Source organism: Bacillus rossius, chromosome 3 (genome assembly GCF_032445375.1).
Source record: "Bacillus rossius redtenbacheri isolate Brsri chromosome 3, Brsri_v3, whole genome shotgun sequence".
Lineage (NCBI taxonomy): Eukaryota > Metazoa > Arthropoda > Insecta > Phasmatodea > Bacillidae > Bacillus > Bacillus rossius.
In genome coordinates this window covers 120,663,927-120,687,075 of record NC_086332.1, presented here as the reverse complement: position 1 = coordinate 120,687,075, position 23,149 = coordinate 120,663,927, and the positions used below count along the sequence as shown (strand labels likewise).

Below are 23,149 nucleotides of genomic sequence, written 5' to 3'. Positions count from 1 at the left end.
TCGTCGGCCATGTTGGAAGTTCCGAAAACCTTTAAAGATGAAGACATTATGTGCTTACAAGGCTACGATGTTGTTTTATTATAAACATAAAATTTCATTTTGTTAAATTTTCGCACAAGGAAAGAAAACATTACGCTCGTATTATTATATTTATTTTACGTTAAATTTCGTTTCCAAGTTTAGTATTAAATAGTTTATTGGCAACATGAGAACACGCGAATTTGCTCGTTACCGAGATTAGATGTTTACATCTATGGCGAGTACTGAAAAACTGCTCACATTTTTTCGACTACATAGTTATCGATTTCCTACGACTTCTGCGATAAATAATTGTTTTAATGATATTTTATTACAAGAAACCCCTGCGAAAGTACAAAGGTAGACTCAAACAGATTTTTATTATGTTTGTAACTGGCCAGAATTGATTCCGCATTATTATTATAGCTCAAAATTTAAGATATAACAGTATTAAAATGTTGGTTTTATGGTAATTAAAGTGATATAGTGGCACACAATACGGACTCTTGTGCAAGCAAGGGGCCTCTCATCGCCATGTAACGCATGCGTCCATGTTGCCAGAAGCGAATATCTGGAGAAAGTTTGGGACCCAGCATTTCTGAGAAACCTCCGGGCGCCGGCCAACTGCGAGATATTCTCAAACTTGTTGCACAACAGACACGCGGAATTTCGCCAAGATGGGCACGGCTTCCGCTGCTATCCAGAACGTGCCTTCCATCCAAACTGGTTTGTTACGTGGCCAGCTGATCCCTACTGCGGAGAGCGTCCGATTGCTCTGACGACTCGGCGGCCATTTTTGGTGTCAAATTTCCTCAACAAAGAAACAGAATGACTCAAAACCTCTAAAAATTTCCCTATATCGAGGGATAAATCTCCTTTTTGAGGGAAAAATTCCTGTTTCAGTCTTCAAAAATGCCAATGGCTTGGAAAGTCCGTAACGAGGCTTAAGAATCCATATTTACAACCCTCCCTAAGCCTCCGAGGTCATGACCTTGACAATTAGGATGCAATATCCACCATATTGTATTCTAGAACGTTGAAATTTTTGTTACATCCGCCATCTTGAAAATCCGTAATTTTTTTGCTAGAAAATCGGAAAATATTTAAATTTACAAAAAAAAAATAGTTAATAACATTTTATATAAATTATTTAAATCACCATTTCACATTTTGTTACGGCCACCATCTTGGATTCTAGGAAACGTTGCATGTTTCGTTATGCCCGACATATTGGACATGTATGACAATCGTTGCGCGTTTCGTTACGGCCGCCATCTTGGATTCTAGATCGTTGCTCTTTCCATTATGACCGCCATCTTGAAAATCCATATTTTAATGGTAGAAAAGCAGAACATTTTTTTTATTTATAAAAAAATAAAAATAAATATAAAAACGCTTTACCAACTGGGATTATGGCGTCACGACCACCATCTTGAAAATCCATAATTATTATCAGATTTTGATAAAAAAATTTAAAAATATAAAAAAAAAATAAACAAAATATTAATAATATATTATTTAACAAACGCATTTATATCCTCGGTTCGAAACCGGTGAGGACAAAAATATAAAAAAATGGCGACAAATCCTGCTTCTACGGAAGCCACCGACAGAATGACCTCCCACCACTAATGCCAAGGTACATATATTGTCAGATAGTTTGACGTCACGTCCGCCATCTTGTTTTCGTCTCCTGGAGGCAGTCATCTTTTTTTTTTCGTTTGCTAGAGTGCGCTACCATCATGTTAGTTTAATTTTTACCCACTTAAGTGCGTCCACCATCTTGAAATTAGGTCGCCCTCTTGGAAATTCGTAATTATTTAGCTAGATATTCCCAAAAAAAATCATCAAAAAATCTGCAATTAATTTACTGATTTGTTTGGATCGATTCCTGTCCTTTGTTCGATACTTGGTCGATGCAAAAAAATATATAATATTACATAAAATGTAACATAAAAATGACAGGCTTGAAAAAAAAAATTTTTTTACAAATACAATTTATTACATAGATCCTATGCTACTACTTGCTAAAGATGGCAATTCAATAAACATTTAGTTCTGCATTGGCTTGAAATGACTAATTCTTAGCTCCAATCGGTTTACTGCAGAGACCAGTCAGATAATTGCCTGCAAAGTCCTTTTCTTCCCGACAGAGTTTCTCGATACTGTTTTTAAGACTGCTTCACATCGTCAGAATTTTAAATGGGAGTATTAACTGTTTTGAGTGCAAACGTCTTCACTTTGTTCTCTTAGATATTGTTTGCCATATACACAGTCCAACAAAAAATTATATTTTAAAGGTCCGTATGAAGATAATTCATCAGTAAGCTAATTAATAATGTTCTGTCTGATATCGTCAAGAAAAGTACAAATGTCTTTCGAATCACTAAACGTATTTAGATAATAGTAGTCTTCCACCGTTCCACAAAATGCAGATTTCAGAAAGTGCAATCCGTTATCATTTACCAGCTGTATTGCACTGAACAGGCTTAGATTCATGCCCAGAAGTCATCGCAATCGGTTGTTGATCATCCGTTTTTGTGCTTGTACGTATACGAGTTTCCATTCTAAAGCGAGGAGTAGAAATGTCTGCAGGTAGTTCATCAGTAGACGCACGGAATACAACTTTACAGTTTTTCGCATGCCGTCTCAAATTGTTAATACGAGTAAACCTAACATGACACCTATCGCAGCGAAAATTCATACAAGATGGATTCTTCACTCGTTCACATCGGCAGTGTTTAGTCACTGACCCGCTTCACTCGTCCACATGATCAGTGTTAATCACCGAGCCTCGTCACTCGTCCACAGGTCCAATGTTCAGTCACTGGGACTCTTCACTCGTCCACATCGGCAGTGTTCAGTCACTGAGCCGCTTCACTCGTCCACATGATCAGTGTTAATCACCGAGCCTCGTCACTCGTCCACAGGTCCAATTATCAGTCACTGAGACTCTTCACTCGTCCACATCGGCAGTGTTCAGTCACTGAGCCGCTTCACTCGTCCACATGATCAGTGTTAATCACCGAGCCTCGTCACTCGTCCACAGGTCCAATGTTCAGTCACTGAGACTCTTCACTCGTCCACATCGGCAGTGTTCAGTCACTGAGCCGCTTCACTCGTCCACATGATCAGTGTTAATCACCGAGCCTCGTCACTCGTCCACAGGTCCAATGTTCAGTCACTGAGACTCTTCACTCGTCCACATCGGCAGTGTTCAGTCACTGAGCCGCTTCACTCGTCCACATGATCAGTGTTAATCACCGAGCCTCGTCACTCGTCCACAGGTCCAATGTTCAGTCACTGAGACTCTTCACGCGTCCAAATGAGCAGTGTTCAGACACTAAGACTCAACTCTTAGTTTACTTAGTATTACTTAAAAAAATCCTAAATGTTTTACCCCTCACCTCTTTTCCCACAGGGATGTCAATGTTAAAATTAAGAACTAAGTATGAATGATAAAATCAACTAACCAAAAGAAAAACCAAACTTAACCCTTTTCTTTCTTTTAACCGCAGATGTGAACTCCAAAACAATTATAATAAAATTATATTTATAGTGGGTGAAAATTAATTTTTCCAGCAATCATTTTATAGATTCCGTTACTTTTTTTTATTTTAAATAATATTAACCCATGTTACAACTTAAGAGGTAATAGTTCGGAAAATGTTTCATATAACTCCTATACTCCTAAAATATTCAAACACCTTTAGCTGAAACAATTTTCGATGAAACTAACTATTACAGTAAAAACAGGGATGCTTTTTTTAAAATTATAACCTTTTATGAATCAAATTATTGATAATTTATTTTTACCGTCTTATATTACCTTAAACCTTTGTCCAAAAAAAATTTATACGACCACGTATTAGCGCAAGGGATGAAAAATAGTGTTTGAAGGTCATCAATAGGTAGGTTAAGGTGTTTAGGTAGAAGGTAGGTAAAGGTAGCCTATGTTTATTAAACATTTCCTATTCTTAAATTAAGTTTGACTTGATCAACATATATATTTTTTTAAATGTTAAATTACTATTTTCAAAATTTCACCATTTAAAAAGCAGAACTTCAACATGTTATAAGAAAGAGTTGGTAGATGTTGCATGTCTATAAATAATACCACATAACTTACATCCCGCTTGGTTAGATTCAGAGTAGGTACTTAATGCCTTTTCAATTAAAAAAATCAACTACCTTTGCAGCTATTTTACGTCAAATATAAAAAATTATAAAGGTTAAAACTAATATTAAATCATATTTTTTACCTTATTCTAGCTCAGTTTTGTACCTTTATCTTAATTTGCTTGGAAAAATGATTTACTACTATAAAAAATAACAACAGGCCCCCGTTTCACTGGCTTTAGGGTCGAATATCTACAAGTAAAATAACTCTACATAGTTAATTATTTACGTTATTTATGCTACGTTTCTTATATCCAGCTTTATTTCTTATGGAGCTATGAAATTTTTATGATTAAACATAACTTACTCCATTTTCCCAACCTTAAAAGATGAAATTCGGAAAAAACTGAAGAAAATACAATACGTAACTCTATGTGCTTGTTGTTTATTCTTATATCTAACACTTAGATCTAGTAAATTCGGAAATATGCATTTTTTCCTCACTCCTAACGTTACCCGTTGCAATTACGTAAAACAAAAAATATTATTTTATTATTTTTACCATTTTATTTACATAAAACGTAATTACTTTCGAAGTTACATTTTTTTTAAATTAATGAAAAGTTACCCGGTTATCACCCCATTAAAATAAGAATATTTATAAAAACAAACAAACAAATAAGCAATACGTAACTTTAGATGCAGGTTTTTTTAGTATCTTACTTATAGTTCTAACTGAATTGGAAGTGTTCCATTTTTTGTTTTGTTTTAAAAACACACCTACCCCTTTTACCAACCTTAGAGTTTGAATAAAGCAAAATGGTAGAACAGTGGTTGGTAGTTTTCGTATGTGTATTATTAGTACCCTATATTTAATTAGTTTTTACTGTGCCTGATTAAATTCAAAGTTTAAATCATTTACCTTAGAATCATATTCACCCCTTTTCCACACATTAAAACTGGAATTCCGCAAAATGTTATAATTGTAGTTGGTAGTTTACGTGTGGTTATTATTGGTAGACAAAATATGTTTCTATTTTTAATAATATAATTCGGAGATATGATGATTAATCATAACTTTTCTCGTTTATTACGGGTTGAATTTCGCAAAATATAAAAATTGTGGTTGGTAGTTGTATCTTTATTATTGGTACTCAATACCAATTACTACGGTTTATTAAAGATATATAATTATTAATCTTAAAACAGACTTACTCCTTAACACACCTTAAGGGCTGAATTTCACAAAATATTAAAAAAATTTTGGTTAGTATTTTTTGTATATTTATTATTTTCCCCAAAATAATTTATTACGCTTAATTAAGTTATGAGATACAAATAATAATCTTAAACACATAATTCTTTTTTACCCCTTAGGGGTTGAATTTCACAAAAAAATAAAAAATAAATTGTGGTTGTATGTTCATTAATGGTACTCAAAATCATTCATTGCACTTAATTAAATTCGGAAATATAATTATTAATTTTTAAAACATACTTAGTCTACCCCTTTTTCATCCTTTAGAGGTTGAAATTCGCAAAATATAAAAATTGTAGTGGGTAGTATACGAATGTTCATTATTGGAACCCATTATATTTTAATAAGTTGATAAGTTTCATAGATATAATTGATTATCGTTAAACCATATTTAACCCTTTTTGACCCCCTTAGAGGTGGAATTCTGTATTTAGAAATAGCCTAGTTTCTAAGTTAGCCAAAGAGATTTCCATTAAAAACAACTTTAACAAAATCCATCCAGTAGTTTTCGATTGATGGTCGAACAAACAAGCAGATAAACAGACAAAAAAAAAACTACATTTTTTAGTTCTCAATAATGTAAATAGCTATTTGTAATAGTTTTTTCCCGTCATTTCATCCAATGTACAGACATTTTGCCTCGAACAGTTTTATTATTAGCATAGGTGAATCCAGACTCCCTATTAGATCAAAGAAGAAAACAAGCTGGATGGAATAAAATTTCAGATACAAAGCTGGCAAAAGTAAAACAATGTATTAACAGTATCCCCACATATATGTATTTCACATTACTGTCGTTCACAAAATAAATAATAGTTTTTGCCCCCAGGCATGCCCATATTCAAAACTTATAAGTTGTATGTAAATGGAAAAATAACAGAAGAAGTTGTTTCTTTAGCCACATTCAAAAAATATTTTACACCTATTACAATTTGAATTTTAAACCATTAAATAAAAGATACATTTAACACGTGGTCTTGATAATCTTGAGGAAAAGAATGCTATACAAGAATAATATGAAAAAAATTTGTCTATGTGTGAGTATGCAACTACAATATTAAAAGAGTATGTGACCTAGTGTCATAGTTCATTCTTTATTTTTTATTTTTAACCTGGTTTAATATTTGGTTGTTAATATATTTTTTTATTGGCCTGCCTATGTGATCTATCATCAGCTCTTGTAATTCTCCATGCCAAAAACTTTACAAATATCTGCTAAAAAATTGTTGCACCACTCACCAGCTAAACCTATCTTCGTTAAAGATTCTGGTCACTTCATCTTCATAACCAAGACATTAGAAACAGCATCAACTGACATACTCGTAAGCTTTGATATTCAAAGCCTTTGTACTAATGTGCCTGTACCGGAAACACTAACTGGTGTGAAAACTAAATTGGAATATAACAGCACCTTGAAAGAATGAACAGAAATACCCATTCCATCACTCACGGAACTTATTACTCTCTGTGTAAATACAACCTACTTCCAGTTCAAAGACGAATTCTATAAGCAAACCAGTGGAATGGAAATGGGTTCTTCACTTTCTCCCTTCATGGCCAAGAAGAACTGAACACAACAAACACTCCACCTTAAAATCTGGCTTTGTTATGTCGACGATACTTCCTTGTTTGGCAACATGGCCCCGAAAAGTTAGAAGAGTTTCCCAGTTCCTTAATTCTCTCAGGCCATCTATACAGTTCACACTTGAAATGGAAACCAAAGGGAAACTTTCTTTCTTAGATGTCCTAGCTTCCAGGGAAAACTGCAAAATCACCACTAAAGTGTACATAAAATCAACTCATACAGGTCAATACCTTCATTTCAATTCCAACCATCCGAAAAGCATCAAAAGTGGCATAATTCACACTTAAATCAACTGAGTTGAAGTTATTTGTTCCAACAATAAATCAGTTGCTGATGAACAAAATCACTTAAAGTATGAACTTCTAGCAAATGGCTACCCACCTGACATAAAACAGCACATGACATCAAACAAATCCCAAACCACTCAACAAAAAACTTCAAATTAATTAAGTGGCACATTAATTCTTCCCTATGTTCGTGGTCTCTCGGAAAATAATAAGACGTTTGGGAAACAAACACAGACTAAGAACAGTTTTCAAGTCAAATTCCACTATCAAAAGCATGATTACTAGTGTAAAAACCGCCATAGATAAGTTTCAATGTTAACTGCGTGTAAGTATCAGAGATCCCCTGCGAATGTGGTTGTATGTACATAGGAGAAACTGGCAGGACCCTTTCAACACGCATTAAGGAGCACAAAAATAACATAAAGAAGGGTGAAACTCAAAAATCTAGACTTGCCGAACATGCATGGGACAATAGCCATAGAATACTCTGGGACAATGCTGCACCACTCATACAGGAAGAACATCCAATTAAAAGGAAACTTAAGAAACCAGCATTTATTGTCAGCAATAGCAATATTATCAATCAACAAAGCATTGAATTGAAAAAAACTATATATGGATCCCTTTGATTAAAAAATAAACCAATTTACTTAGTTTGCAACTCAGTTGCAAACTAACAACCCTCACAGCAATATATCAGCCAATTAATATCACCCCTTTTATGCGCGGCCAATCAGAATAGCCCTCATCTGCCATTGGCTGTGCAAGGAGATGAGCTCTAACATCTGTAAAACCATAGTTTTCCACCTGCACTTAATCTGACTCGTCGTTGTTGGCCCAGTGTTCGCCTGTGTTGTATTATTTTTAATAACTAAGTTCCTTCACCGGAATTCTTGTGCTGTCTGATATTTAGAGGGTGAACTTTTTTTTTGTCCGTGCTGTCGTCGTTGTGTTATCCATAATACTTGTTTAGTTTCATCCTTGGTTCCGCTCGTCCGACATCAGCTGATTCAGTCTTGTTTTCTGTCAATTTTTATCTTCAATTTTTTTATTTTTTATTTATTTATGAAATTATTAAGATTTGAAACTCTTATGCAGGTATTACTGTTTCTGAGCTCTTCGTCTGTTTATTGTTTATTAAGTGGAGTGTGTGAAATTTCCCACACATTTTCTTTTTCATGTCTATTTTGCTATTATAATTTGATTTATTAACCCCACAGTGTTCTAATGCAAAGGTCCACATCAACAAATAAACTCTAGGTCATGTCATTCTATGATATATTCGTGCTGTTTCACGTGATAGAATGGCGTAGTTCACGTGGTGATGTGGTCACTGACCCAGTGACGTCCAGACCCGTCGAAGGAAACAAGGAACCCATTACCTAGCCTGCAACCTTCCACACCCCACAGTTAACAACTTTAAACGTTACCATGCCTATAACTGTAAACGTAATCCACGCGTACATTCAAAAAAGTCTGTACTTTTACAAAATAATCCTTTGGAAACCAGTTGCCAAGAAATAGTTTGTAATTCTACAAGTACAACTCACGCCTATGGTTATTCTCGCATACATGAAATACCTTTTTTCGAGATAATACTGAGTACTTCTTACGAAAATTGGTGCATTATTTTATATTTTAATCGATGTTTCATTCAAGATTTTTTTCAAACCATGGAAATGATAATCGAATATTCAATAACTGGACTTTATTTTGTTTTACTATGCATATTAATGTGGCAATTTATGCAATTATTTATGCAATTTATGCAATTATTTATGCAATTAATGTGGTATTTAATACTGGCAAGCTATTCAGGGAACGGTTTACAAAAAACTTCAACTATTGGAGTTACTGGGACAATACAAAGCATACATGCCTGGATAAGAATCCGAACGCAGTATTACTGCGAATATTATTTTGTAGTGATAGTTGTTTTTGTGTAAATGTACAAATTATAACTATCTGTAATTTTGTATGAATATTTATGTTCCATTTACAAAAAAAAATACAGTGTAGCACATAACTTTTAAGGTTCCGATGAGTTCATTAGCTACAGACTTGTTTGTTTCCTGCCAGGGTAGTTAGCCCTCCCTGGGGAAGCCACCGGCAACCCGCACTGAGGCTGGCGGCCACAGCAGGCACTCACCTTGGACAGATAGGAGTTGATCCAGTTGACGAAGGTCTTCTTCTGCACCCTCTCCTGCTCGTCTGAAACCAGAGGAAACACCACTTAGCTACGCCTTCCTCTCACCGCGTTCGAAACACGCTTTTACATCACATACACACATCTGTGAGAGAGAAAAACGAACATCATTCGGCAAACCCTCGTCAAAGATTCGCACAGTAGTTGTGCTACTGTAAAATACGCTTGTTTGATCATATCAACAAATAAAATTCCAAAATTTGTAGATCCTAGCACATAGCAAATGGCGTAAAAAAGATTTTAGTACTTGAAAAGTAGAGAAAATAATGATGCATAAATATTATCAGTTTGAATAGACTTTTTCGATTGTCAAAATATAAATTACCTTGTTTGATTAAGTTGTCTGTTTTCTCTTGTTGATTAAAATTTGAAAATTAAGAAATCAACTGAAATTCGTATAGTGTCGCATCTCATTTTGAACGTAAACAAAATGACAGTGAAATATCAGCTACCTCCAAAAGCCAACATCAATTGATTGAAACGCCCAATAGAAAATAGAAACAAGTAGGTCACTGACGTTATTAATTGACTGCTAGCTTAGTCATTTACAAAACGTTTATTTCGTAAATAGGATTTCCCAACACTATTTTCCTGCTCTACTTTCGAGACCAAAAATATTTTTGTCCCAGCATTGAAATTAATTACGCAGGGTGAACAAGTGTGGTACACCATCTGGTGTAAAATTTGCTATAATTTTCATCTCAATTCTGAACACGAACTTCCTGTCGCTGTCAAGCGCGGATTGAGGCTGGGCAACCGCCTTTTGTCTAGCTTTGTGAGACGAACTATTGACATTCATGGGGAGAGGAAGGTTCAATTGTTATTACTATGTAATTCAAAATGCTGGTCGATGCATTTCGATTTCAGTTCGGTTCCCATGATTTCGTATTAGAAAAAACTTTCAAAGATGTTGTTGCCTCATAATATATAATAACGCGATTTCACTGATTTTTACCTTAAGTTTGTATAAAACATACCCATTAATAATTTACCAGGAAAGAATGTTAAATTGTTTTAAGCTAAATAATTGTCAAAATTTAGATCCCAGGTTGGTGTAAAAACGTTGTTTTAAAGAATTAATTTTATTTTTTACAATTTTCCGGGGAGACCCTCTAGCCCCGCTCTTCTCTGCGCAGGAGGGGGCTGCTCCTTACCCCCGAGCCCCCTTCAGACCCCTCTTCAGCCACCAAGCTGCCGCAGTGCAGCGCCGCCACTCTTATTCGCTCCGTGGATGTCCATGCATTGCCATCACACGCTCGAAATGCTTTGCACATGCACTGTTAGAAATTACAGTAAATTTACAAATTTTTCAATTAAGACTATTCCTCGAATAAATTAAGGATTATTCGTAGTTTGAGGCTACTGAATCCTGGATTCCAAATTCCGTGTTCTAGGTTGTGTGGCAAACAAGACAGGCAGGCGCGTGGAAGAGACATATATGTATTTGCTATCGATTTTATCAGTTCTTAAATGTTTTTCTTCATACTCCAAGATAATTTTTGTGAGTTAATGTTCAAAGCAGGAAAATTCAATAGACGTAAAATTACGGACGTACATATCCGTATATCTACGGAGATCTGAGAAATATTTTTTACCGGTATTCTACATAAATTTAAACTGAAAATTTGTAACAACATACAGAACTAGCTGTACTACTACTGAGGAGCACAAGCTGGACTATTTAGCGAGTTGTTTGCCCTGTCCGATAAGCTACAGTCTTTCGAAACCCTCTGCCCCTGGCTGCAGTTTTTCTCTCGGCCGGGAGTTGAAACAACCCGGTCTCGTGGTGAGGTCGCCAGCGTGTGCGTGGGGCTGTGGGTTTGTATGCCCCTCCGGAAACAGTGGCAGGAGCAGTACGTTTGTAAGGCGTTGTCCACCAAATCAATCTGCATAAAGCAGACATACGTAAATAGCCTATTGGTCAATGAACTTACGGTTGTTTCATAAATAAGAAACGCTTCCGGAAACTGGATGACTCTCTCTCGTTTGCGGGACTTGCAATACGACACTTCCGGCAAGTTGCCTAGCGAGGCGACGCAGTGGTAACACACTCTGCTTGTGTTCTGGGAACCCGGCTTCTTGTCCCGTTACAGCCATCCTGATATCGGTTTGCAATGATGTCCAGGAACCATCCCAGATGCCAGGAACCATCCAAGATTACAGAAACCTGCCCAGATTCCAGAAACCATTCAAAATTTCAGAAACCAGCCCAGGCGCCAGAAACCATCTCAGATACCAGAAACCACTTCAGATTCCATCCCCTATGTCAGAAATCATCCCAGTTGCGAGAAACCATCCAGATGCTAGAAACCAGGCACATGCTGGGACGGTTCCTTAACACACTAAGCGGGCGTCAAGAACAGCGATACGGAATTCAGTTTCATAAATGTCATTCGACTCCAGGCCAGACAACATAAGCTCAGTGGTTTTCTAATAACGGACATAATATTTGCGTACAGCGCTGACTGCCTTTCTGGCGGCTCGGGGCAGGCGAGACGCCAAGAGAGGAGAGAGAGATTGGGAGAGCACTCTGAAGATACGAGATCAGGCAATTGCTTGCCTTGCAGACGGCCGCCAATTAACAAGAAAGACATAGGTCGTCGCAGTCTAATGAGCGTTTAGATTTCTTTCGCGAAGAAACCCCCGCCTCCAACTATAGTAAATTGTTATCACAAAATATATGTTGAGTCAATAGCATGTTTCCCCCAAAAGGAAGAAATATGGAGCCGCACAAGTGTGGAGAGCAAGAGAGCAGGCAGGGAGGCCACACTGGGGCCAGCGCGCCAACAGGTTGGTTCCGAGGACAGCAGGTACGTCGTGGCTGCACACAGCGCCACCGCGCTCCGCCAATCAGCAGCTGGCCACGCCCTCCACGTGCCACATGCACGCTCGCTTCAGTCATTGGCTTTACAGCATCCCTGCGGACATGTGCCATTGTGTGTGCCACAGAGAGACTGCAATCAATACACAAACACTAATAAAAACAATCCAAAATTAGCCGATGTCAAAGGTGACACAATTCCGTCGAAGTAATTAGTCGGATAAAGTATCACAATACAGACGAACACATTCTGTTTTTTGTATCATCGTTGGGTCCGCCTATTTTGTAGCTGTGTTGTCCAAGGTGATCGTTCTTCTGTGTTTCCAATTTCTTGTTACGACTGTCTCATCATTGTCCGCCCACAGTGTTCGTCTGTGTTGTGATATTATTTTTCCTGCTAATTCCTTCCGCGGCATGTTGTTTATGCTGTCTATGTGTTCACACGTTTTGGCATCGGCTGATTTTGGCTTGTTTTTTTGTTTGTGTATTCAAATGTATTGTCCATTCTTGAGGTGTGTCTGTGACATAAGTGAAAAACAGCAATGATGTATGTCCATAAAAATGTTTTAGATCAATCTCCCACATTATATGAATCATTGAAAGAATGTATGAATATTACTCTAAAACACTTCTATCAAACTACTTCAAACTGCCTCAAACTTAATGTTTGTTATTTCACTGGGCTTCTTTATGTTTGCAATTAAAACATTTAAATATATACATTAAATGTCAAACATTGTCCTGAGAATGTTTAGTTTTTGTGTCTTATTTATGCTTATAGTGTTTTTTTAACGTAAGTTGTCCTTTCTTACAATATCTTTGTGTGTAGACTAAGTCTGCTATCTTGTTGAAAGTTTTCATTTGTGTTATTCACCTATTAACTCCGAAAAAAAAGGCATGCGATGTGTTGTTTTGCTTGCAAATTTTCGCAGGATATGCGGGTTACTGAAGTAGGAATGTGACTTCAGCTAAGATTACACTGAATGCGTGCTCTGACGGAAATGAATTCGTCAGAATAGCTCTCAGACTTATAGTCGTTTCATTGCAGGCGTGTTCTGATATCAGTTTGCTTCTATCCACCAACGAAGTATGAACCCTTAGACGATGCGTATTTCCTTGAAAGTTCGATATTAAAGTATTTATTAAAGAGTATTGAAAAACCCGAATATGTTAACATATTGTTGGCTGCAGTCTTGATACAAAAAAAGCTAGGTTACTTTAAAAAAATACTATATAAACCATTTAAAACACGACCTTGCTTGCAAAATATGCACGTACTTGAAGTACAGAGGTACCACAGCATGCAACCACGGCAATGAAATAAGGTGACAATCATGAACACAGCTTCAAGTTAAGTAAAGTAACTATGTACTATTTAACTTTTTTCTTCGGAATTTCAACCTAGAGTATTTTTATCATCATACTAACGGTTTCAATAACAATCTGAATATTTAAATATTTTTAAAACAATATAGGCCTACATACAAGCTACTTAAATTTGACTAAAATTCCAGAGTTTTCATATCCATTAATCTAGTAAACATCCATTAATGACAGCAAATAAGTTGTTTAATCTCCTAAGTTTGCTGACGATGATGAAGTGTTTCTTATGAATTCACTCAGGCCTCGTTTTTTATTGTCTGTGTTTCGTAGTTGGCTGGGTTTATTTCAGGTGCAAGTATACTGCCAGCACACCAATCACAGCCATCCAGTGCGGAAGCAAACGCGTCTTTAATGGTCCGGCCAAACAGGATCTTTCTCTTGTAGACGGCCGTCAATCACAATGAAACAATGGCTAAAACGGGCATAGCTTTTTTCAGTCTAATGGGAAATCGTTTTTTCCTCGCGTAAAATACATGTCCCTAACCATACTGTTGTTAGTAAAAGTTCGAAATTTATCCATTTAAACTACAATATCGACTAAAACATGCACGCTGTTATCAAGCAGTAATGTTCGGAGAAAGACGAACCTCGGAAGCAAGGCAGACACGAGACATGAGACATGAGACACGAGACAGGAGACAGGAGACACGAGACCAAAACACGAGCCAAGTAGCCGAGGGAAGGCAGCGTGTCTCAACCCTTAGTTTTCAATTGACATTTAGATGGGCATTTATTCTCTTTTTCCAAAGCACGATTTCTACCACTAACGCTGTCCTTGTTTCCGTGTGCTCTGTTGTAGATATATACCATAGAGTACAACAGTTATAGACAAACTTTTAAAATATAATGACAATTTTTCAAAATTTATCTGAAACATTATATTTTGTATAGGAAAATATGCAATGAGAATTATGGAAATATTTTAGTTTGTATTTTACCCACGTCGGAACGGAGGTGTATACGTTTAGGGCGAGAGTTTGATTGTGTTTGCAAAAAAAAAATTCCATTTGTCTAAAACGGTTTGGCCGATTTAGATGCGGTTTTCTGTAAAATGTTCGTGATTCATCGGAGATGGTTCTTAGATAGGTGGTATTGTGTTAACTTGCCAGATGGCGCTGTAGTAAACATTTTTCTTCTTGCTTCTGTATATGAACTGCTGAGGAACTTATGATAGAGCAGAAGAACATTGTCGGAAACTATGTGGAGGCATAGCTAGTAATTCGTGTTAAATAAGCAACTAACGGTCGTGAAAAAACAAAGAAAAACAAGCTAAATATACGTGTTAAAAAAGAGAGGTTATGTTCCGTTTGTAAATTAAAATACATGTGCATTTGCATTGCATGCTTTTCTTTGGGTAAACTAGTAAAATTATGAAAAATTATTAACGAAATGTGTTTTCTCCTATATCATTTCGGAATCGGTAAATCAGAAACAGATGTATCGGCATATCATTATCGGAAAATTTTTGTGAATCGGTACTGCTCTATTATTAACTGTTATTACATTGTTCCTACAATTATTTATTCTTACACGAAAATATAAAACAGTTGCAGTTTGCGATATATTAAAAGATATAGCAAGCTCAAAACATCACTCCCTACAAAATGAAAGAGGGTAAAATATAATAAAATAAAAAATACCTTTCAGCACAGTCTACAAGCGTAGGTAGATTTCGAAGTAGGTACTTATTTTTTGGAAACATTTTGGAAACTGCTATAAACTCCTGGAACATTTTAAGAATTTATTTTAACCTACATAACATACTATATGTTCGTCGATATTCAAAAAAGATCGATTTAACATTTTCTCATATTCCATGCAGCGAAAATATTTTGAATGTTTTTTTTTTTAACTTAATGCATCCAACATTGAATGTCTTGACTAATTTCATAATATGCATAGTAAGGTAGTCATGCAATTATTTTTGGTCTTTGAAAACTATTTTTCATCCCTTGAATATGTGGTCGTATAAATTATTTGGTCAAATGTTTAAGGTAATTAATATTGAGATAGTTATCAATACATTCGTGAAATTTGATACTAAAAAAAGTTAATTTTTTAATTTCTACCCCTGTTTTTACGGTAATAGTTCGTTTCATTAAAATTGTTTCTGCCAAAGGTTATAGATAAAGTTTAGGCGTTTTACAATAAATTATAATGGAAATGAAAGTAAATATATTTAAAAAAAAGTAATGACATTTTGTTTGTCTACCCTTGTTATTTCCACCGCTTGCAGTGATGGTTTGATTATCAAAAATTATTTCAGAGAAAAGTTTTAGCCAATAATTATCAAATTTACAAACAATTTAAAAGGATTGATTGTGTACCTACAACGGGATTTATGAATTTTTTTTTTTAAATTCTACCCTTCATTTTTTCAACTCAAGGAAACAGTGGTTTGTCTAATCAAAAATTCTTTCAGACAATAGTTTTACATAAAAATTATAAGATTAATACACCATTTGTACGAATTCAATGATGTGCCTTCGAAGGGAGATATGATTTTATTTTGTCCTCCAATCCTTGTTTATTCTACCCCTTCCAGTAATGGTTGGTCGTATAAAAATTTATTTTGGACGAAAGTTGTAGATGATAATTGAAGGTTTTACAATAAAACCGAACAGATTTAACAGTGCACATTGTAATTAAATTACATTTTTTTATACTTCTACCCCTATATTTTTATAAACCCCCTACAACAATGGTTCGTTTTGTCAAAAATTGTTTCAGACAAAAGTTTTAGATAAAAATTATAATTTTTATAAATAATTTGAACGTATAGTGTTACTACTAAGGGAGTTGTGATTTTTTTTTAAATTTTAACCCTTATTTTTTTAAATCCTTTGAGCAATGGTTCGTCAAATCAAAAATTGTTCCAGACAAAAATTTTAGATAAAATTATAAGATTAATACATAATTTGTACAATTTTGATGTTATGCCTACGAACAGAGCATGATTTTTTTATCCGCCAAACCTTGTTTTTTAAACCCCTTGGTCCTATCAAAAACGTATTCCGACAAAAGATTTTGGCATTACTCCTGCGAGTTATAAAACGTTGAAGTGATATTTTCAATATTACGGCAGTTAGAACGATTTTTACATTTTTTTTTATCCTTCGCCATTTATACTGCTTTGGTCGGATATTACCCATTAACGAACTCGAGCGAGATTTTCCATTACTAGATTCTGTGTATCAGTTTGGAAGTGATTTGAGAAAAATTGCAACAGTTATAGTGTCTACAAAAATGTGATATATATACATATACATACACACACAAAATTAAGAGTTGACGATGGTTTTAAGGTATAAGGACCATGAAACGAAAAACTATATAAAAATTTTCCGGAGTCGCACCATGGTAACAAAAAAATGGAGCAGTACGGGGGTAAAATTTAGGGGTATAATAATTTGTAAGACACCAAAACATACAGAAGGACAAACTAATAAACATATATTTAGACAGTAACGTAGGAAATCTCTAAAACGTTAAAAATAATAATCAAAATTAAAAATTTTAAAAATTAAAAATGTAAACGTTGTAATTGAAAAAGGATTAAAGATATACATATGTGTATGTATATATATATATATACATACATGCATACATGCATGCATATATATATATATATATATATATTTGAAAAAAAAAACACTAAAAGGAAGTATATAAAGATAAACATAAAAACCATTTTAAAAGGGGTTGATTTGTCGCGTAGTCTGTCATACAAACGACTAACTATGATTTTTCTTAGTGCTTCATAACTTTATGTACCTATTTGTTTCTCGTAGAGATTGACACAGCTATAATATCAAATATAGGTACTACACCCAAGAAAATCTGTCGGGGCTGCCACTGCATCTCTGTTCCCAATTTAAATTGAAATATAGCAGTATAGAAAAGCCTCTATGTGTCTCGTAGAGATGCAGCAATTTAGATCAATTAAAGAGTACGCATATTTACGTACCTAACGCAATTTCAATTAGTCACAAACTCATAAAACTGCACATTTTAGTTCATTTCGGGGCAGGGAAAGGCAGTCCCAACGGATTTTCTTGGGTTTGTCATCATATTAATAGGTAGGTGAATATGTGTAGTTCTTGTATTTGATATTATAGCTGTGTCTATCTCTATGAGAAACAAATAGGTACATAAAGATAGGAATAACTAAGATAAATTAGAATTAGTTGTTTATGTGACAGACTTCGCAATAAGTCAACCCTTTTTAAATGATTTTTATTTGTATCTTTTGTTACTTATTTCCTTTTAATCGGGGGGTCTTTCAAAAATTGTATTTAAACCTTTTCGATTACAACGTTTAAATCAGTCGTGGGTTTTTAAAAATGTTTAAACTTTTAGATAATTCCTTTATTATCAAGAGAAAATACAATAACATTTAAATTTTAACTTAAAGACGCCATATTGGTTTCAACCAACAAAATGTCTAGTGGAGACTGCTAAAAATAGTTTCTCTTGTGGAACAATCATTTATTTATTATTTAATACCGACTTTATGGCGAAATGAAGACGTTTTAGTGAAGTACGAAAATACACGAGTAAGCGAATCTGTGTACTCCTCGCGTACATCCAGATAAATAAATAAAATTTACGTCATTTGTAGACGCGTAAGGATTTTCACTTTTAATTTTAGTGGTTATGATAAATTGAATGAAGAATTAAAACTTAAATATATAAACAAATACGCGCACAAGCATACTGATCGTCACTAGGAACAAAGGCAGAGTCATACTGTAAACGGCTGTGAATGTGTGTGTAGTAAGGCAGTGACGTGTCTCAGTTGAACATGTATTAGTGGGAGTAAAGCTGCAAGCCACGCTAGGCGGACCCGGCCAGGGCGCAGCTGCCCGCCCCCAGCCCCATGCCCACCCGCTTCTACTCGTCTCTGAGTGCACGAATGATTATCATTATAATTCATATATTTGTAAATTTGTAAATTTGCATGAAAACAAAACTGTATCACCACAAAAAAAAAAAGTGTCCGCAGTGATACTGGGTTCGGATTATTAACAGGGCATTTATGCTTTGTGCTGTCCCAGTATCACCTACAGTAAAATTATTTGTAAACCGTTGAATACCTAGCTTTCCAGTATTAACTGCGCACATTAATGAACATAAATACAAAATAAAGTCGAATTAATTAATATTAGATTCTTTCTAAATGTAGCAAAAGATAATGCATAAATAAAACATCAATTAAAATATAAATTTGTGTGCCGATTTACGTAAGAAATACTCAGGATAATAACAGGATAATAATACTACGCATACAAAAATATAATCATAGCTATGTGTTGTAAAAGTAACATTTTTCTTATAGTATAAAAACTATTTCTTAGCATCTGGCTTCCAAAGAAATCTTCTGTACAAGCAGACGAAGATGTTAACTGTGTGTGGGCGTAGCAGCTCATCAAAAACCTTGTGACGTCCGCGATTACCAACCTCTCGCGACTGCACGCGGCTGTTAGCGCACTTGTGTCGCGCATGCGCACTTCCCGACAAGCACGACACGCTGAGCAGTCGTGCGCTTGAACCAGGCTGGTCCATCAACCACCCGCTTCTGTTTCCTCGGCTATGACAATCTTCAGCGGCCCAATTTCAAGACGTAACTATCTCACTAAAAAAGCGCAGATTGTTATTACACAAGACACGTAAGAATGCGGCCTCTCGAAAACCAATGCAGCGCAAAAAAGCATTTTTTTAAACATAGTAATACTAACAAATTATGTGAGAACAAAAATTTTCCAAAATATGGCGGTGCTACATAAAATATGTAACCAAAGCAAAGCAAAGCATCAATAAAGACATGGACTTATAATCAAAATTTCTAAAACGATAAGGAAAGATAGACAGAGAGAGAGAGAAACGAACTGCTTAATTTGGTGAGAAATGTAACGTACGAAAAAATAGTTGGGTTCTGAAATGTGTTACAAAATTTGATGCATCATGAATTGTACGTTCTTATTCAGGCCACCTAACATAACACTTTCCAAGTAAACTGAAAATAAATCTTCGTCAATTTTCGGACAGTTATGGTTTTGTTTGATGAATAATGATATGTTCCAAAAATAGTACTATCGTTTCAAATAAAACATATAAAGTTAATACTAAAAAAATCACTGAGCGAAGTTGGATTCATCATAAATATTTGGTACGAAATCAAAGTCAAACCCATCGACGACGGATATGATGCCTAGATAGTAAAAAGTAATGATGGCATGGTACAGGACAAGCACCAAAGCGGTGCCTTCAGCGTTAGTCATACTCGCAATTGCCCTGCACTGCTTTGAAGATGGTTTTATTACCCACGGAGAGGAAAGAGTCATCTCACCTAAAGTACTTCTGTAGACTACCCTTCCGCGGCGTTTTACCAAGACTGAATATTGATAACACAAAGCTTGTCTTTGCACCTGTTACCAACTTGCAAGTTTTCTCGCACACTTCGAAAAATGAGCAGAGTCACAAGAGCAACGGCAAAAGAACATTTATGTAATAAGTTTTTAAGGCAGCAGTAAACATACCTACTCCAGTACCAGACATATTGATTTGCATTCCAGAAAATTCTACACCATAAGTTTGTAATAGTTCCAGGAGCTGCAGGAACAGTTGTATATATCTGATAACTGTCCGTATGTCCACAGTCTATGTTGTGCATGGATTGAGGGGAATCGAACTTTCCTTCCTAACGTATGAAACAGTACACGTGCCACGTGACAAAACGAGCCAACACTAAGCTACAGATGCAACCTAGTAAGTACAGGCTGGACGTGGTGAGGCATGTGTGTACAGGTAACCCAGGATGAGTGCAGTGCGGACACAGCACGCTGAGCCGTCTCGCACACGGCTCACGGCTAGTTCCACGCCTCCGTGGCGCCTGCCCCGCCACGATGCACGGGAACCATCAGATTGCATTTCACGGTTACGAAATATTTATTAATAAAAATAACTTGGGCTTCGAGACCATAACACACGGTCAGGATTCACATATATATTAAAAAATAAACCAAAGTAATACTAGAACACCGGATATTCCTATGCTTGAAACAATGTTTAACGTGTTTCGAATATAAACAAACATGGCCACCTAGGCAGGCAAGTACTCGGCTCTTCTGGTTGCACGAAGTGCCGCAGACGGGAGAGCTGAGAAACACCGAGCTAACCCATCCGCGTGCTTGCCATTGTAGGAGGGCCTAATGAAGAGGCACATGGCGTGTCAGCGTCGCAGGGAAACTTATGCGACCCCAACATCGAAAAGTTAATTTTCCTACAGTCAAATAGAGTTTAAAAATATTTTTCTCATTTGGTACATTTTAATTTAAAACACCTTATATATAATATATATATTCTCTAAGTAAACTTGCACACAATTTTTAAACAGCACCAACTGTATTGTATGGGGGAGGGGAAATTATAAAATACAATTTTAGGGTGGTTACACATAAAAAAAATTACTGCGCTGATCTTTAACAGATTTAAGACAAATGAATAAAGCAAAGGTGTAGAAACCACATACCAATTTCTATTTTTCCTCCATCCTACACTGAACCAAAGCAATGGCATCAGTTGAAATTTCATATTGATTCTTTACATTATTCTGGGATATGTGTGTTAACCATCCTTTGAAACATGTAATTGTTGACCCTTGGAACAGAAAAGACTTTGTTTGTATTAAATAAATTGCATGCTATGTAAAATCTAGGGACTCTGAAAATACTTTGTATGAATAAAAGTTCTGAATTAACAGGGGTTTTACGAATGAGGTTCCCTGTATCTGCCTCAGTTTCACTGCAGTTACGCTCCAGAGCGAGCAGTAACATGTCTAGAAGCTCCCGCTCCCCAAGTACAACGCCATTTTATTCCGAGTAAAAGGCGATGCCAGTGGCTAGCAGTCAAGTGTGTGATACGTCCTGACCAGTATAATAGGGACACGTATTTTTACGAAAATATTTCCAGACTAGCTGAGAGTTAAAACACTGTTAGCATCGTATGTGTTTCGTGATTGGGTAAGTTTTTCTTTTAAGCACATGTATAACGTAAGAACACCAATCACAGTTAGCTCGGCCAAATAAGGCAATGGCTTCTCTTGCAGACGGCTGCCAACTGCAAGGAAGAAACCGCTGGTGCGTGCATGCCATATTGCAGTCTAGTGGGCGTTCAGATTGCTGTCGCGAAAAATTGATATCTGGTAATTGTAATAAATTAATGTTTCATTCGGAATACCATTGGTAAACAAATGCACGTGCAACTGTTTACATCCGCTGGTTTTAAATGATATACTGGCCAATCGGATTTCAATGATGGAACCATGCGAAGAAGAAGAGCGTCATTCTAACTCATCGTTTGTCTATGGTTTGATTGAACATGCTCATCAGCAGCGCGGCTGCAGATCTACTTTCAACTCATTGCGTAACCTTCCACTGAACACTAAATTAGCACCGATACGGGCGGTATGACTTGTAGTCAAATGTCGACCACGTGAGAAACTAAACGTTTCTACGAAATAAGTTCGTAATTATTAAGCAAAATATTTGCTTTGATTTTCATTAAACCCAAGATGACAGTATTAAGGCTCGGCTTCACGTGCCATGTTTTTTTTTCTCTGGGCTAATGCTAAAATGTGAACTCCATACCGCCCTCGCATGAGTTGTTCTGCTACAGATATTTGTAATAGTTGTATCTAATATCGCGAGTGTTAAAAGGCGCACAAGTCTTGGTGATTAAATTTACTTCAGTTTTTTTTTCATCCATTATATTCATTGAGAGAATGTCTGCTGAAAATATGTTTGGCAGAGTAACAAATAGAAGGGTGGTATCGAGTTAAAATTTTATAAATATTCCTTCAATAAATAAGTAATGACAAAAAGAAAAGAAAAAATGAGCATGGCACTTTCAAGAACACATTTAGTCATTTAGTCATGGAACTAGTAGTGTATTCGCCACGAACGTGACTACTTATATATCAGGCAGCCAATTCACAGAAATGTATCATATGACAGGAATGTGCAAACACTAGCTGGCCACCGTTAAAGCACGTAACTTTAGTAGATAAGCAGCTAGCAATGCAACAGCGTCCGCAGGCATTGTTGCATTCGCTGATAACGCTTATCTCGGTGCAAACAGCTTTAGGAGGCATTTGTTTACTATGAGCGATGTATTCCGACGCAGACCGCATTCCGCGAGAAAACGCGCGACGCTCGAATGGCAGCGATGTCTGCTCGTCGCTCGGATGACACAGACAACCCGATATGAACAACATCATTTGGTGTAACATGTTGGGATAGTGCATTCATCCAGTGTTTACAAGTGTTCATCAATTCTGAGAGACCACCCTATGGACGACTTTGCTTGTTGATTGAGAAGTTGTACAATTTACAACACGTTCATGCATGCATTTATAAAAAAGTTGATTTTTTTAAAATATTTATTTGAAATTCAGTAGTAATTAAAATGTATT

General features: G+C 35.9%; 1 protein-coding gene across 4 annotated transcripts in view; it reads right to left on the bottom strand.

Moving 5' to 3' along the window:
* Positions 1-23,149, bottom strand: part of LOC134531206 (muscle-specific protein 300 kDa) — a 602,384-nt gene that overhangs the window by 535,820 nt on the left and 43,415 nt on the right. For all 4 annotated transcript variants that reach the window (XM_063366862.1, XM_063366865.1, XM_063366863.1 and 1 more), the window contains exon 2: positions 9,417-9,478. In XM_063366862.1, coding sequence (XP_063222932.1) covers positions 9,417-9,478 — 62 coding nt within the window. The remainder of the gene's footprint in view (positions 1-9,416; positions 9,479-23,149) is intronic.